Source organism: Saccopteryx bilineata, chromosome 1 (assembly GCF_036850765.1).
Source record: "Saccopteryx bilineata isolate mSacBil1 chromosome 1, mSacBil1_pri_phased_curated, whole genome shotgun sequence".
In the NCBI taxonomy this organism is placed as follows: domain Eukaryota; kingdom Metazoa; phylum Chordata; class Mammalia; order Chiroptera; family Emballonuridae; genus Saccopteryx; species Saccopteryx bilineata.
The window spans coordinates 173,178,141-173,195,988 of NC_089490.1; the positions used below are offsets into that span (position 1 = coordinate 173,178,141).

The 17,848-nt window shown below is 42.5% G+C and overlaps 1 protein-coding gene across 9 annotated transcripts in view; it reads left to right on the forward strand.

The window, feature by feature from the left end:
- The window catches only part of FNIP2 (folliculin interacting protein 2), a 131,177-nt gene that overhangs the window by 52,883 nt on the left and 60,446 nt on the right, over positions 1 to 17,848 (forward strand). For 6 of the 9 annotated variants that reach the window (XR_010731899.1, XM_066279899.1, XM_066279879.1 and 3 more), the window contains exons 2-7: positions 8,495 to 8,621; positions 11,255 to 11,392; positions 14,429 to 14,529; positions 14,628 to 14,699; positions 16,880 to 16,980; positions 17,153 to 17,242. Coding sequence is in view for 8 of the 9 variants with exons in the window: in XM_066279899.1 (XP_066135996.1) it covers positions 8,495 to 8,621; positions 11,255 to 11,392; positions 14,429 to 14,529; positions 14,628 to 14,699; positions 16,880 to 16,980; positions 17,153 to 17,242 (629 nt within the window). In the remaining variant the exon portion in view is untranslated. The remainder of the gene's footprint in view (positions 1 to 8,494; positions 8,622 to 11,254; positions 11,393 to 14,428; positions 14,530 to 14,627; positions 14,700 to 16,879; positions 16,981 to 17,152; positions 17,243 to 17,848) is intronic. The other 3 variants (XM_066279929.1, XM_066279918.1, XM_066279883.1) reach the window with 1 other exon arrangement.

Consider the following 17,848-nt stretch of genomic DNA (forward strand, 5'->3'; position numbering starts at 1 on the left):
CAGTAGTTTCCAATCTTCTCTTATCAAATGTGCTGCAATCACATGTATTTTTTTAAAATCTGCTTAATTCCAGAAGTGGGGTTGGTGGGTTCAATATTAAAAATACTTAGAATTCTGATACCTCTGACAGCTATGCTCCATGTGTGTATCATACCGTGTTGAATCGCTGTCTGTATCTTTCTTATGTCAGATGTCTAACTTTTGAAGTTTTGCCAATCTACTTATTTTAAATTGCTTTTCTCTTTATCACAGTGAGTTTGAGTACCTTTTCATGTTTTAAAAGACCATTTTCCCCCTGTGAACTCTATCCATTGCCCAGTTTTTCATTGGTTTGCAAGTCTTTTTTTCTTAATTTTTTAATTTCTGGTTGTTCTTTATGTATTCGGGAGATCAATCCTTTGTCTGTAATATAACTGCTAATTTTTTGTAAACTTTTAAAAAAGCCCTTGATAACTTTTTTTTTTTTACACACTAAGCTTATACATATACAAAATCCGCTGTTCTGAATTTTTATTTTTCAAATATGGCATGTTTTGCCCCAGAAGGAAATGCAGAGAGAGGTCCTGGAATGTAGAGAATGTTACCCTGACTTGTTTGCACTGATGTTAAGGTGATAGTGTAGGAGTGGGAAGAGCACAGAATTTGGAGACATAGGTGTGAGTCCTGATTTTGCCACTTCATGGTTATAACCTTGTTAAAGTCTCCTAACTTCTCTATAAAACAGATTATGTAATACAGGCTCTCACAGGAAATTTTGAAGGTCAGCTCAGGTGAATTCTGTAAAAGTATTTGGCAAACTCTGAGAAGTTAGGCAGTTATTTATGTGTGTGCTAGGCAGCTCTGATCACTGCCTTCCCGTCCTGTATCCAAATGTCAGACCTTGTGGAGCTTGTGTCCCTAAAGTCTGTGAGATTATGGCATTAAAAAAGGCAGTTGGTCAATAGGATGGAAACCAGTTGGATACAGTAATAGAATAACAATAACAACCTGAAAGCCTTAATAGGTTTACTAAATGAGAAGAGGGATTTTTTTTTAGAAACTTTGTTCTGTCCCTGGAGAAGGCAGATAATGAAGTACAGGAAAATGTGGTACATGCATGCTGAGAAGAAAGCTCAATAAATGTCATTGTCTAAGGCCAAACTACATATCTGAAACAATCTGAATTCCTTGAATTTATTGAGGTGGTATCCCTGTAAGAGTTCGCCCGCTGCCTCACGCTTCAGCTACCAAGAAGCCTCCTAAAACAAACAGTAATTAAGGTTGTTTGTCTTAAGGCAATAATAGAATCTTTGATGGGTTAAAAAGAAAAAAAAAGCCCTATTTTCCTATTCTATTTCTGTTGTATTATTTATTTTTATTTTTTCAATTTAAATTTTATTGTATATTTTTAAATATTTTAATTTTGATAAGAGATAGGACAGTCACATGGTTAAATTTTCAAAAGACACAAAGTCATAGTGAGTACTTACAGCACTCTTACTTAATATGTGCCTGGCTCTTTGGTAATCACCTTACATATAATCCTCAAATGGACACTTAGGAGGTAGGTACTATTACCATGTTTTGCGGATGAGGATACTAAGGAACAAAGAGTTTGGGTAATTCACCAAAGTCCTTAGCTAGGAAGAAGCAGAGCAAGGACTTGAACCCAGGCTGCCTGGCTCCAGAGCCTACCTGCTTTCTCACCATGCTTTCTGACACATGTAGTAAATGGTGTAGAGAGAGCTCTGTAGAGAATATACAGGGGAGTCTGCTTATTTCTCTTCCTCGACAACCCAGCTTTCTACTCCTGATACAACCAGCCTTACCAATTCATTATACTAAATATCTTTCTAGAGATACTCTATGTATATATAATAAAATATATAATTGCCCCCCTTTTTCTTTTTAAAAAAATATATAGTAGCATTCTAGCACAATGTTTTACAATATTCTTCCAGTTAAAATTATGTCTCAGAGCTTATTGTATAATTATATAAGAAGCTTCCTCATTTACTATTGTATCAATACAGTAGTCTATTGTTCCACAATTTAACCACCGCATGGTGGTTTCCAGTCTTTTGCTATTCCAGACAGTGCTATAGTGACTACCTTATTGTACATAATTATTTTGGACCTATACAAGGTGATCTGTAGAATTAGTTTCTACAAGTAGAATTGCTGGGTCAAAGTGTGTTTGTGTGCGTGCCTCCCTCTCTCTCTCTCTCTCTCTCTCTCTCTTTCTTGGTCTCACCTCTCCCCCACCATTTCTGCACGTGCTCTTCTGTGCCCATCTCTTTTAGATAGATTTTACAACCAAAGATAAATACAGGTTCTATTTATTTTTGGCTTTTTCATTTTGCAAAACAAAAGACCTTACAGAGACTCATGCTTTTGACCTCTGGAAACCTCTGGGAAAATAGAACTATTACCTTACTTGTGTAGAATTGAAATGGATCTAGAATGAATATATATAAAGACAGTGTCATAAATATTTGGTATGACATTCATTCATCTACCTGTTATTAGTATACACTCTCCCCGGGGAGAGGATAGGAAAACCTTACATTCAAGAAAAGACGAAATCATATTGATGCAAGTTAGCTTTCAGCGGAGCCATTATACAATCCAGTAATCCTGGAAGGTAGTAGTGAATGTTGACTATTTGGGTTATGCTGACAACAGTGTGAGAGCTCAGTGGATATTGAGTAATACATCCATGGAGAAGAGTAGCAAAGCTCTTTTTGGGGGGAGAGGAATAATTAGTACAGGTAGTTTCTAGTTTCTAGCAACCAGAAGAGAGCAAGTAGTGCTCTTTTAAGAATTAAAGGAATCATTTTGGAAAATATGGCCATATTTAAAGATTTTGTGTTTTGAAAGGGGAGACAGGGGGGAAACTATTAATAATAACAATCTGGGAAAGCTAGCCGGGGGCTGAATGTTGCTTGGCACAGAGACCTGCCTACTCAGTGTCCCTCTTGCTTCAAAAGAACCTGTACTTTTCCTCTTCAAATTTTGGTAGCATCTCCTGAAAGTTCAGTCAATTGGAGATGTGTTTATATTAACAAGCATGCTTATCAAGGTATAAAGCACATCTAGAAGGTTAAAGATGTACCATGCAGTAATGTTGACTAATTCATTAAGATGGCGTTCATCTGCATACTTGGATCATCTATTCTGTCATACTATGCACACTTAAAAAATAATTTGGGATTACAGGGTGTTTAGAGTTGGAAGGATGAGACCTTGAGGAATCATTTTGGTTCCTACCCATCATATTACAGGAGAAGAAACATTGGACTAAGAGGTGAAGGAGTATTACTAGGATTAGACTACCAATCCTGCCTAGAACCCAGGCATTCTGACATTGAATACAGGTCTCTGCTGTTTTGTTGATACCAAGGTGACCCCAGGACAGTGTGGGGTGTGGGTGGTGGCCAAGTGCCACGCACAAACTTGACCCATTTCAGGAAAGAGGGAAGGAATTCTGTCTTCTCCTCTTCTGTACTTGAGTTCCCTTTTCGAAACAGCCAAACTTCAGGCTGTATTGTGACTCATATTACAATATTTTGTCATTGCTGTGTAAACACCTTATATAAAGACATGTGGTTTTAGCATGTGACCCTCGTAGTCATTTATAGCATTGTTTAAGAGGAGAGAAATAGGCTCTGAGTTACACCCTACTTACGCATGAACTTTGGTGGTTGGTTATGTTAGGAAAACGTGGGGGACATGAATGTTACTTATTTCAGTCTTGACCCTCTATTAGACATAGTGAGCATAGTACTGGCCAGCAGTCTCATATCCTATAATTCCACAATCCTGAAATCTCTCAAAGTGTTTTTGGAACTGGCATGACATAATGTACGGCTATTATAGTCTGTATCTAATACACTTAGCATAAATATTCATAACTTGGGCTGGTAAAATAGTAACTTATTTGATTTGGGGGTTTGACTATACCTCAGACCCAGTAGGAAGCATTGCATAATGTGTGGTATAAGTTTCTTTCTATAATATATAGAATTCTGAAACATCTGGACCCGAGGACTTCAGTTAAAGGATGGTATATCGGAACTTGTCTTTGAGTTATGCTTTACAGCATTAAAAGTATTGTCATGCTTATTCTCTGTTTCTCCTGACAGCCTTGGGAGATAGATGGGTCAGATACATTTTGGGCACGCTGAGCCCTGGAGTGAGCTGAAAGTGGCAGAGCTAGAGTCAGAAGCTCTGTTTACCCTGGCGAATACTAATCCACATTCCAAGTTCGTGTCTTCGCTGACCTGCACTCACCCCCGCTATGTGGACTTCACTTTTTTGTCCTTTAAGTTCCCCCATAAGCTGTATAGACCTTTATCTTCATACCTGTACCTGTATAGTTTACTTATTTATTTATGGGTTGGCCTTCTCATATCAGATCGTAAGCATTTTGAGGTAAGAACTGTGTCTAGTTCATTTCTGGTCCTAGTATCTGTCATGGTCTCTGGGTCTAGCCGGTGTTAAAAGTGCGAGGAAGGAAGAACTGTGGGAGGATTGTGGATTTGGACCCATTATAGTGAATGTTCTTTCCATGCCAAGGGGCTAGTCATAGGGATTTACTCTACATCCCACACATTGTTTTTGTTGTGATCATTATTGTTTGTTTTGTTTTATTTACCCTTTCTTGGGCCATTTAAATTTCCCTATCATACCTGGCTCTTTAAACAGTCACATTCTTGGGTCACAAAACTGCTCTCTTTAGATTCTTCATGTGAAATTATTTTTGACTGTATGGGCTGTTTTCCTTGTCTGAGAGTGAGAGGGAAAACATTTTTCAAGTAGTTGACTTTGCACTGATGATGCCTCAGCCTTGGCGTACTTAAGCCCAGTTCTAGCCCGAGCCCTATAAAGTTCAGGGGAGGCATCAAACACCAACGCTAGAACTTGTCTTGGCGGATGTTGCAATCACCCTACCACTGCTCTCATCCTCTTTAGCTGTGACTCCTTAAAACCCTGGGTGTGCAAGTCAGTACCACCTCTCTCTTTGCCCTGAAAATGGTTTTCTCAAACAGCTTTAGTTCTCTCCTAAAACACAGGTGATATTGTGTCATTCCCTTTCTCAGAAAGTTAGAATGACACACAACTGCTTGTGGAACAAACATGTATTCCTTGGCATAGCTGTCAGGGTCCTCCAGCAGGAGCCCTAAACTGCCCTTGCAGCCCTGTGTCCTGTGTAATTCTTTTGCAGTTAGACGTGTTCCAACTACCCAAGGCTTTCACATTGTCCCATTTCACTTTTTGTCTTTGTGCCATGCCTCCGCCTGCAGACTCTGTCCTCTGTTCATCATCACATGTCTAATCCTTGTCATTTGTCATAACTTCATTAGTTCACTTCATTCTTCTTCCAGGATTTTTTTCCTGTTCTTTCTCTTGCTCTCTATTATTCTGCCTTGCCCTCTTATTTTCATGTAGCTATCTACATAATTGTGTTTTCTAGATTTTAGGTTCTTTGAAAACAGGGACCTAGACATTTCTTTTCATTGTATCCCCTTTGCGTGTCAGCATTCCTTGGCTTTTCTTGACTTGTAGAAGCCTGATTCCAATCCTTGTCTCTGGCATCTCATAGCTGTCTTCCCTCTGTGCCTGTGTCTAGCATTCTGTCTATTTATGAGGTCACCAGTCATTGGATTAGGGCTGATCTTAATCTTGTAGGACCTCATCTTAACTTGATCACATCTGCCAAGACAGTGCTTCCAAACAAGGTCATATTCACAGGTTCTGGGGATATAATTCAACTCCAGTACACGGCTATATAAATATATTTTACAGAGAATTCAGCTTTCTGTACCTAAAATCATTTGAACTATTGTTTACTTTTTAGGCAAGTAATTTAGACTTCGGTCACTTGCTTCATGATCTTGATGAAATAAGACCAGATATAAAACCTGGCTTCACTTCCAACCATGCAAATCTTAGCATCGTAGAATTTTAAAACCTAAAAGGGTCCATATAAGTCTTTTTGTTTAAATGTTACAGTAAGAAAAGGTAGACAAATCATCGTATTTTCTTGTGCCGCAGGTCACACAGCTGAGAGTAGAAGAAAAATGATTTCCCTTGTCATGTTGTTATGAAAATTAGGAGGAAGGAATGATGGACACAGTAGCTTAGAACATGGTAGCTTTGGCTGTTAAAGGAAGGTACAACCAGAACTTTGTGGGTTTTTTGCTGCTGGGATTTAAGAAAACAAATCTACCCTGAAAGAATATCTTCTATATTAACTACCACTGCCCGAAAAAGGGAAGGACCAATAATGCACAGTTTGTGATTGAGTCCCAGGCACTATATCAACTTAAAAACAAAAAATAGCAACATGACCAATTCTCTTTAAGTCATGATTACCATTTTGGGGCACCTACTGTGTGTCAGCCTCTGTGTGGATCACTTCACATATTTCATTCAACCCCTACGGCAGCTGGTGAGGTGGCAGTAATGCTCTCATTGTACTGGCGATGAGGGAGCTCCGACAGTTGGGATTTGAATCCAGACTTGTCTGACTCTGCTTCAGTCATGCTGTCCCTTGGTTTTATAGTTTGCTTTGCTTTCGTGGGTCTGTCTAACCATCCTCTGTCCCTTCAGGGCAACGCCTCCTCTCCCAGAGTGCTCTAAGCAGTGAGCACCCCTTTTGCTCCAGGCACCCATCCAGTCCTCCTCGGGATCTTATCAGTGCTGCCCCCCGCCCCCAGCATCCCTGCAGCATTTGTCCCCTTTTCTCCCTCCATGGAGTGTTATGAAGGGCCTCCGCTCAGAATGAACTCTTTGGCCTTCTTGCTTCCAGTCTCAATCTGCCCCCACCCCGTTTTGCTTAGAGCAGTCAGATTGAACTTTAGAGCCCTGAGCCTCTCCACCTCTGTTTACCTTGGCTTGTCCCTGCTTTAGGCAGGACCCTGCCTGCCCAGCCTGCCTTTCAAGCTCTTTCTGCCTCTGGCTATTTTTTTTCTTTCTCAAATGTATCATTCTTACATCTTACTATGTCCCTCCCTTTTCCTATTGTGTTCTTCATTCTCACACTTTATTTCTTTTGACTCTTCTTCAAGTTTGTGTTTAAATGTCACTTCTTAAATCCTTTAGGGATTTCCCTGCCCTTCTCCCCACCCCTGAAATCTGAAAATATGAGACTTGACACAGCCTTTACTTTTTCTTTTAGCACTAGTTATGCATTTACATATGCTTATTAGACCAGCATTCCCCACTAAACCGAGAACTTACTCCGTGGGGGCGGGGACCAAGCCTGTTTAGTTCATTAACTGCTGAATCTCTAACGTTGACCACAGTGCCAGAAACATGGTAGGCACTCAAACATCTGTTGAATGGATTAGCAGACTAATAACTGACGATGCCCAAAGCAGTGCATTTCAAATGATGACCCTTTCTATAATTCTCCCAATTTTATTTCTTTTTTTTTTTAAATTTAGGAACAAACATGTTTAGAGCAATTTTTTTTTTTTTTTTTTTTTTTTTCATTTTTCTGAAGCTGGAAACAGGGAGAGACAGTCAGACAGACTCCCGCATGCGCCCGACCGGGATCCACCCGGCACGCCCACCAGGGGCGACGCTCTGCCCACCAGGGGGCAATGCTCTGCCCATCCTGGGCGTCGCCATGTTGCGACCAGAGCCACTCTAGCGCCTGGGGCAGAGGCCACAGAGCCATCCCCAGCGCCCGGGCCATCTTTGCTCCAATGGAGCCTCGGCTGCGGGAGGGGAAGAGAGAGACAGAGAGGAAAGCGCGGCGGAGGGGTGGAGAAGCAAATGGGCGCTTCTCCTGTGTGCCCTGGCCGGGAATCGAACCCGGGTCCTCCGCACGCTAGGCCGATGCTCTACCGCTGAGCCACCGGCCAGGGCCTTTGAGCAATTTTATCCCAGTGGCTTTTGGTTTGCTTAGGAATAAATGATGCTTTCTTTATTTTTGGTAGTTTTAGCAATTCGGATGGTGTACAGTGATACATTTGGTTTTCAAAGCTTCTTTACTAGAGCCAGCCATATAGAGGAAAATACTAAATATTAGAATATGTAATTTCTCCCAATTTGTTCTGAGCATGGGTGGATGGAAGAGGAAGAGAGAAGCTTTACTGACTCTCTCCAAATGGCTCCCAGCTCAATGACACAAAGGCTCGAACACTTTTCTAGACAGGTGCTGTCATCCCCAGAACCCAGACATCCAAATTCAGCTCTCTCCACGTGTCCTCAGGATTCGTGGCTACCATCTTGCCCAAAGTGCCTTAGGAAGAAGCTTTCTCACTAGTGATTTATTATGTAAAGCCCTCTTGCCACCCTTTGTCATGGCCCCTGGCGGTATTTGTGTGGCCTGCTGGAGTCCACAGACAGGGCTGTCTGCCCCAGGTCTGAAGGGAATCACTGTCTCTGCATACTTGTGGCCTTCTGACATCTACACAGGCACATTGGTTGGGAAACTTCTCTCTCTCTGACTATTCCCAGTGTTGCAGATACCATAACTTCTTTCTCCCTTTTTAATCCGTAGTTGGTCGTGTTCAGAGTTTGACCTGAACGAGATTCGCCTGATAGTTTACCAGGACTGTGAAAGGCGGGGCAGACAAGTCTTGTTTGATTCTAAAGCTGTCCACAAGATTGAAGAGGAGGCAACTCAGGTATGAAATCCAAGTTTGCTTTCATCTTTTCTGCTTGTGCTTTTAACCACCTGTCTGCTCAGTATTTATTAATTCGTAGTAGTCTCTCTGGGCTGTACTGTACACTGCCATTGATAGTTCAGGAGAAGCAGAAGAAAAGCTTCCCCACTTCCACAGCCCGCTGGCTGCGTTTGTAGGTGAAACTTAGCAAATAATCATGACAGATGCTAAGCAGTGTACTGTAAATATTACTAGAGGTGCATTTGCTGGTGAGTTGCAATCTAGTAGGCTTTTGATACCAAATATGTGCAGTGTCATGGGAAATCTGAGAACTCCAAAATTCATAAAGTGTTAGCCTGAGGGGAAATTAATAGATTATTCTAATATTTCTTCTCACAGATAATGTTACAGAGCCCTGGGTTAAACAAAATTAGATAGCTTTCTTCAGTATGCTAACATGCACTGTCATCTTTATTCAAAACAGAGTGCTTCTCAAACCTGCTTGACCAAGGAAGCACTTACTGAGTTCCTTTTCTTAGGGTAGGCAGGGTGGTGGCGGTGGCGGTGGCGGAGGCCACGTGGCCGTGGCTGTGGCGGTGAGGGGCGGGGCATGGGGGACCTGCGGATGGGTACAGAGAAGACAGAGCAGCCCTTGATCCCTTGGAGCTAGAACTGGAAAAGTAAAGTGAAGTGTCCAGGTGAGGAGCAGAGTCCTCTGTTCAGCTGTCTGCAAATTAAATAAATCCATTTGTATTTATTCTTTTTATATTCAATAATTTGCTACCTATACTGACCAAATTCTGGCAGCTTATAGAATATGTAGCTAAGTAAATGAGTAGTTTATATCACACTCTTTGTCTCATCAGAGCCAAGGGGCTGTTTTCCTGCTTTTGATAAGGACTCTTTCTGCAGGGAGGAAGTAAGTGTTCAGTTAAAGTCAGCTTAGCCCAGTGGATGCTGGCGAGTGGACGCCGGCATAGTGCATTAAAGTGGAAGTCTGCCAGGTAGCTAATCATTACAGTGGTTGTTGGGCTTGTTATGTAGCTCTGGGGTGGGGGTGGGGGGCTTGAAATCTCTTGGGTAATTCACCTGTAAGCTTTCATGGTAGATTTGCATCAAAATTTAGGTGAACCAAGCCTTGGTGGATGTAACATGCTACCCCCTTCATTTCCCACATCATTTCCTGTTTCCCTGAAGATCTTACACAGATGGTTTAGTTGAGGGTTCCTAATAGTTGTAACAGGTGGAGGGGGAAAAATTCTCACCAGTTTTCAAAAGGTAGCTGGAATCTTCAGTATATCAGAGCAGTGATGACAACAGAGCCTGGAATAAAAGCTTTCTTGGAGGTGCTCATTTAATCAAAAAGGCAGGGAGGTTTGTAATGTGCCCATGGCTACAGAGAGAGCTCAGTGGGCACCCTGAACTGTACCAGGTGCTCTCTCCAATTACAGACTGTTCAGAATGTTGCAACCCAGCCAAAGGGTCTAGCCATCCGGGAGGCAGGTGTGGACTCCATGTCATGTTAGGCCCTCTGAGGGGCTGTGTTTCTGGCTTAAGTGGTATTAAAGTAACAGCTAGATCTGAAGAGGGTGTTGAGGGAGGGCCAGGTGCTCGGGAAGAGCCAAGGACAGCTCTGAATGCCATCTCTGCTGGGGTGACTGTTAGGGACCCTCACAGTTCGTTTTCCTTACATTCTTTTCCCATTTTCAGCCCTCCACCCCCTTGGCAAGCACCAGACAGCATGAGGGTGTTTCAAGCACATGACCTCAGGCATTTGCATTCGACCACCAGTGTGACTGTCACATTGGCGATTAGATAAGCTGCAGTTGCATTCATGGTTTTCCAAGCAAAAGCTGCACACAGAAGACTCGGAATAGCAACATCTTGTCATAGCCTAGAGGGCCCAGGACGCCTCTGTAGGGAGAAATATATTTTGGTGTAGGAGGAAGGGAAAATTGAATCAAGGTGTATCTTCTTACCTTTGTGTCATAGAATTAGCAGAACTCTATTTAGGGGCTGTATAGCAGTTAGCCTCCCATTACCCCTAACCTTTAACGGCAGTGTTTCCATCACATGCTGTGGAATCTGCCCGAGCTCCTGTTTCAGGGTTCGGCTTCAGCTTTCACAAACCCAACCTCATGATTTTCTTTCCGATTACCTCTGGAGGAGTTAAAAACACAAAGCCAGTCTTTCCAAATTAATAGTTTTGCTTTTCTTACCTCCGTTTGGTAAAAGTTTGAAAATGAAGCAATGTCTTTCTCATTTTATAAATTAAAATCTCATTGATTTTATAAATTACGACTCTGCAGAGTACTCAGCATCCTCTAATAACAAGCAGAGATCCGAGCTCCTTGATGGTTTTAAAATATGAATTGGAAAGTAAATAACAGTTGCATTGTTTAAGGAGAATGAAGCCTTAACCCCCACCTTCTGTCCAGTGCCCTTCTCCAGCATGGCTCCCCCTACCCCCCATCATAGACGCCCAGGAACCATATTATTGTCCTCAGTAAAGGAAAAGTCAAAGCTCTGGTCTCCTGTGCACCTGAGGCATAACATAACAGAATGTTTTAACAAAGGAATTCCCAGTGGGAAGCGTGTGGAGGAAGCCTGGCATATTTAGCAGTGCTTTACCTCGCCTGTCTCTCCTAACCCAGAACCCAGAGGACGGCCCCGTGAAGGCGGCGGCCAAGTGCTGCCATGGAGGCAGCAGCGGCAGCTTGGGCAGCAGCACCTCCTCCCACAGCTCCTCGGGGGGATCCTCTCACGCGAAGGAGCAGCTTCCCAAGTACCAGGTAAAACACCCCTTTCTGTGTGCAATTCCCCAGGGGGCGGAGGGCATCCACTGTCATTTCTCCACAGGGAATCATGCCTGCTGGAGGGTCCACCCCGAGGATGTGAACGGCAGGGCTACAGAACTGCTCTCTTACATGTTTCTGTCAGGGCTTTATCCCACAGTGGTGGCTTTCATCTCTTGATAAAAACTGTAATCTAGCAGAGGGGACCTGGTATAATGCAGACCGAATGAGGAAGAAATATTGCAAATGAGGTCAAGCCTCTGAGTTTGCTTCCTTTGTTGTCAGAAGCAGATTGATAAACATGCATATATTCTCCAGCTTTGTTATTAGCGCTAAGGATTCTGGGAGTGTACATGGGCCTTCTCAGAAAATAGCACTTGCCAGAGAAGGAAGGAAACCCTGAAGAGGAGAAGAACGAAAGGGCAAGACCTAAGTTGTGAAGGACAGAGGGCTGTGTGTGTGTGTGTGTGTGTGTGTGTGTGTGTAGGGGGAGGGTATAAGGCAGTAGCAGCTAGGGATTAGTGTTATTGAGAAATATATTGCTAACTAGATACCAGGGAAGAAAAGTTTTATAAGTATTGAATGGCAGAAGGCTGTTAATTGATGGAAGACATATCCAGTTTTTCTTTTCTGACCTGTGTAGAATTTTGTCTGTCGTGTTGCCAGAAAAGCAAAGCCAGGGAAACCACCAGCAGCCACGGGTCTATGGAACGTTATTAACTTACTGCTCCAGACTTGCCCCGTGTGTCTGCCCTTCATTTCACAGTGCACCTGCGTCTCAGAGCAGCTCGTGGTTAAAACAGTACAGAGACAAAGTGTTAGCCAGTTGAGGATCACTGTTGGCATGTGGACCCTGTAGCTCAAGAAAAAGCAGATTATAAAATGGAGACTGTGGGTGGAAGTTATTAATGAAGAATGTGAAAGCCCATTGGTTTCTGTCTGCATGTTGTAAGAAGAGGTTAGTTTTAGCTGTAACTGGGGAGGAGCCTGGTTAAACAAGGCTGATAGGTTTATGTTACTCTTTGTCTCTCTGTAAACATGTGCAGGTAGGTGTGTATACATGTATGTGTGTGTGTACTTGTGTGTATATATGTATGCGTGTGTGTGTTTAGAGTAAAAAAAAAAAGGATTGAGAAGCCTGACCAGGCGGTGGCGCAGTGGATAGAGCGTCAGACTGGGATGCGGAAGGACCCAGGTTTGAGACCCCAGAATAGCCATTGAGCGTGGGCTCATCTGGTTTGAGCAAAAAAAAAAAAAAGCTCACTAGCATGAACCCAAGGTCACTGGCTGGAGCGGGGCTTTACTCAGTCTGCTGAAGGCCCGCGGTCATGGCACATATGAGAAAGCAATCAATGAACAACTAAGGTGTCGCAACGAAAAACTGATGATTGATGCTTCTCATCTCTCTCCGTTCCTGTCTGTCTGTCCCCATCTATCCCTCTCTCTGACTCACTCTCTGTCCCTGTAAAAAAAAAAAAAAAAATTAAAAAAAAAAAAGGATTGAGAAGAGAGTGTTAAGGGTGAGACCCATATTTTGTGCTTAGGACCCATCTAGCAGAGAATCAGGCTAGTGAGCTGGTTTTGTTTTAGTCAGGCTATTCTGGGTTATATCTGTCCTGCTTGTCAGTGTGCCTCCAGCATTTGGAACAGGTGCTTAGAATCCTGTATCCAGTGCATTCACTCACATAGCATATGTTCATGATATTTAAATGTGATATGTGAATCAATGCATTTTGGTTATAGGATTCTAGAATTCAGGAGAGGTTTGGGCCTAGAGCTAAACATGTGGGGGAGAGAGTATTGCTATGTAAAGAATATTCAAAATTGTAAGAATGGTTCAGAATGCAGACATTGAGCGGGTGGGCTCTCTGAGGAACAACCCTATATAAGGGATTATCTGGGGAAGACTAGGTTCAAATGGAGAATTATTAAGAACATCAAGTACCATGATAAAGTTAAGAAAGCAAACTGAGCCCGACCAGGTGATAGCGCAGTGGATAGAGCATCAGACTGGGAGGCGGAGGAGCCAAATTTGAAACCCTGAGGTCACTGGCTTGAGCACGGGGTTGTTGGCTTGAGCATGGGATCATAGACATTACCCCATGGTCACTGGCTTGAGCCCAAAGGTCACTGGCTTGAAGCCCAAGGTTTCTGGCTCAAGCAAGGGGTCACTTGGTCTGCTGTAGCCCCCTCGTCAAGGCACATATGAGAAAGCAATCAATGAACAACTAAGGTGCCGCAACGAAGAATTGATGCTTCTCATCTCTCTCCCTTCCTGTCTGTCTGTCCCTCTCTCTGACTCTCTCTGTCTTTGTCAAAAAATTAAAAAAAAAAAAAAAGAAAAGAAAAGCCAACCGAAGGTGTCCGTTGGAATTGACAGGGAGGTGTAGAGGTCATCTCTCGAGCAGCCTCTTCTATTCAACAAGCAAAGGAGAGTGGGCAAAGTGGAGGCAGCCCAGCCCACCCTTTTGGGTGACAAAAGGGACAAGAAAAACTTGTAAGAAGTTGGAGGGGTCAAATATTTAAAAAATATTTCAGTAAAACTTCAGAGGTACCAAGCCATGTGTTATCTTGTAGACCCTCATAAACTCAGCCTGCACCAATTGGCAATTTTGTCCAACACTGTTCATTATTTGATTGACTAACACTGAACCACATTTCTTTTCAGGATGTTTTCAGTACCAAGGGGAGAGTGACCCCCTTTCTCTCGTTATTTAATCTTTCTACTTAGAGTTTATCCATGGAGATCATAAAAATATTTGTTTCTCATAACAAAATTAAAAATAAACTGACAGAACACTGGTATCCTTGTGGTGATTCTGTGTATAAAGAAGAAATCATGAACCTGAGTATTAATTTGAGAAAAAAATGGGCCCTCATCATTAAGATTATAAAATGATCAATCGCGTCTTAAAAAATTACCTGCTAAACTAAAGAGGGGCCCAGAGGTTGATGAACACTATTTTCTGTTGGGTTGCACACCATGGCGTGCCACACGCTGACTTTGGGTTCTGTTTCTGTCGTGCGTGGCAGTACACAAGACCGGCTTCGGATGTCAACATGCTAGGGGAGATGATGTTTGGCTCAGTTGCGATGAGTTACACGGGTTCCACTTTGAAGATACACTATATACGGTGAGTTTGGGTTTCTTTTTCTACTGGTGGTGAGAAGTGGAATGGTGACATTGACTCATTAATTCAAAAGTGCATTTCTTCTTTCTTTTTTCCCCCAGCTCTCCTCCTCAACTGATGATTAGTAAAGTCTTCTCGGCTAGAATGAGCAGCTTCTGTGGGAGTACAAATAAGTAAGCGTGGGATTTTGCATACCACCTCTTATCCCATTTTTTAAGTGGTTATTTCTGGATAGAGGCATTCTTTAAGGGCTATGATCTGCCTTTCAAAATGAAAAGCGGGATGAGTCTACACTAACACAGGGGTCTTAAAAATGGCTTTTGACTTTATCAGGTGGCCTTAAAGACAAGGGATCATTTCTCTGTCTTTTGGGTCCCTGTTACCAACTGTGTCCTTACTGCCATCATCAAGCTTCCATTTCCTGGGAAATGAACAGTGAAGGGAGAAGGAGGGGCCCCACTCATGGGTTTGTGGAACGTACCAGTATTTTTCATTCTTTAAAACAACTTGAGGCCCTGGCCGGTTGGCTCAGCGGTTGAGCGTCGGCCTAGCGTGCGGAGGACCCGGGTTCGATTCCCGGCCAGGGCACACAGGAGAAGCGCACATTTGCTTCTCCACCCCTCCGCCGCGCCTTCCTCTCTGTCTCTCTCTTCCCCTCCCGCAGCCAAGGCTCCATTGGAGCAAGGATGGCCCGGGCGCTGGGGATGGCTCTGTGGCCTCTGCCCCAGGCGCTAGAGTGGCTCTGGTCGCAACATGGCGACGCCCAGGATGGGCAGAGCATCGCCCCCTGGTGGGCAGAGCATCGCCCCTGGTGGGCGTGCCGGGTGAATCCCGGTCGGGCGCATGCGGGAGTCTGTCTGACTGTCTCTCCCTGTTTCCAGCTTCAGAAAAATGAAAAAAAAAAACAAAAAACAAAAAAAAACAACAACTTGAAAACGTGTTTGTTAGTGTGTTTGTTTATTTAGGGAATGAAGCACGTAGAGAATTTTCTCAGGACCTGAGTGGCAGGACAGCTGTCCACACTTGCCATCTAGTTTACTGTCCTGTAGCCGCTGTGATTGGCGGGTACTTGGGCCATGCGATGTTTGGATTTTCACTCCTGAGTTTTATTTTTCTTCTAATTGAATGGTTCCGCGTAAACTAAAAACATTGAAATATAAAACTTAACTCGCATTCTGGTGCATTTGTTCATATATTTTGAGCTTTGCAAGCAGAAATAGTTTATATACTTTTTAAAATAAATATTAGTTATACTTCAGTAAGTTTGAAAGGCTGGTTATAAATTAAAGGTACATGTCTATGAGTCAAATGAAGGCTGTTATCCTGGGAAATTAAAAATATACTCCTTTGTAGATTTAGTTACCCTTGAGTTAATCTACTTACTCTTCAACAAAATAACAAATTTACTTGTTTGAGCACTTAACATTGGACTGTCATGATGTAAGCTAATATAGGAAGTGATGTTTATTTCTTGTGAGAGATTCTTTTTCTGACTCTTGCTATTACCTGAACATTTATTACACTAAGTCCCTATAATAGAATATTGAGCTCAGATTTCACTAAATACCATTTTGGCCTGATTATTCTGTATTATTTTTAAAAATTTTATATTTATTTTGCTGCTTATAAATACAATAAATTATTAAAATCTGCTCTCACTTTTGTATGTATCAGTAATCCTAAATTTTTAGATATCCTGGTCTCATAGTTCTATAGGAATCATCAGTTTCTATTTTCCTCCTGAAAAAGTTGCTGACTTGCTCATGGATGTTAACTTAAGAGTTCAGATTAATTTCATTTTGAAGGTTTATGTAAAATTACCTTTGAAATGAATAGTAACATCTTGGGTGCCGGCTACTGAAGCAGAATTTAGAAATGAATAGCAATAGCCTAGTTATCGCTCACTGATCAAAATTTATAGAGCCCTGGCCAGATAGCTGTGTAGTTAGAGTGTTGTCCCAACCAGCACAGAGGTTGCTGGTTCCGTCCCTGGACAGGGCACATGCAGGAATGTCTCTCATTCTCTCTCCCTTCTTCTCTCACTAAAATAAATAAATAAATTTAAAAAATTATTTAAATTTAAGTTTTGTGTCCCCTTATGTAACGAGAAACTGTTAGGAATACATTGTTTAGCTTTATAGGTTGGACTACCTCCAAAAAGCTTTTCTTTTCTTACTCTCTAACAAATTCCCCTCAAGTTTCATCCCCTTTGGTAGCTGTGAGACTTGATTATGAACAACTGAGCAACTGGTAAGTTGTCTGTAGTTGAGAGTCTGTTAGGAAACAGCTTGATTTCTTTTGTCTCTTGACATTTTTCTCCTTTCTCTCCCTTTCCCACCCTCCCTGGATTTAGCCTGCAAGACAGCTTTGAATACATCAACCAGGATCCCAATTTGGGAAGACTGAACACGAATCAGAATAATTTGGGTCCTTGTCGTACTGGAAGTAACCTAGGTATAATCAGCCCCATGAATGGGGTCTTTCTTTCTGAATACCACTATTGTGGGTGTGTATTTTGCTTTATTTGAGTTTGTTGTGTTGTTTTGTTTCTTTGCATTATCTTTAATCTGTGTTTCTTTTGTTTTGTGTACATGGTTTGCCCTCCTCTGTGTGTTCCTATCCCTAGGTCTGCCGCAGGCGGGCGGTGGCAAGCCGCTGCCTGGGGTGACGGACGGAGGACCTCTCCGGCTCACCCGGAGCGCTTCTTTCTTTGCAGGTTTGTGTGGAATGCCGAGTACAGTGTGACCCACACACGTATTAATAAATCTTGTGCAGAATCTAAGGGGGAAAAAATCCTCTTTGGTACCTCTCTAGAAATCCGAGGGGCTCTTGAAATATTAGTTTCAAATGCAGCCAAGTTCATGGGGTTTTGAAAATTCCACCAGTGACCCTCTATTGTAAATATCTTTGCTAAAGCCCAGGGTAAGCTGATTTTGGTCTGAAATGAGCCCTTAGTGTTTCTAAGAGGATTATATTTTCTGATTTTTATAGGCTTCTGCTGCTGCTATGAATCTTTTTCCTTTGTCATGGTTTCTTTTATCCATTTATTCACCTGCATCCGCGCCTGCACAGTTTCTTCAAGTCACTCTAATAAGAGCATGGAAGACACCTCTCTCACTCTGTGTGTCACTCTTTGTCTCTCTCTTGCCTTGAAATAGTTTAAATGCAGTTTCTAGGTTCTCCACAGGTATAATCACCTCGGTCTCTGTGGGTAGGTAAGGTCTGAGATTTAACTGGCCTTGCTAGCTAAGGCTGTTGAATGGCTGTTGTAGTCTGGCATGACTAACAAGTGTGGGAACCTTCATTACTAACATTAAGTGTT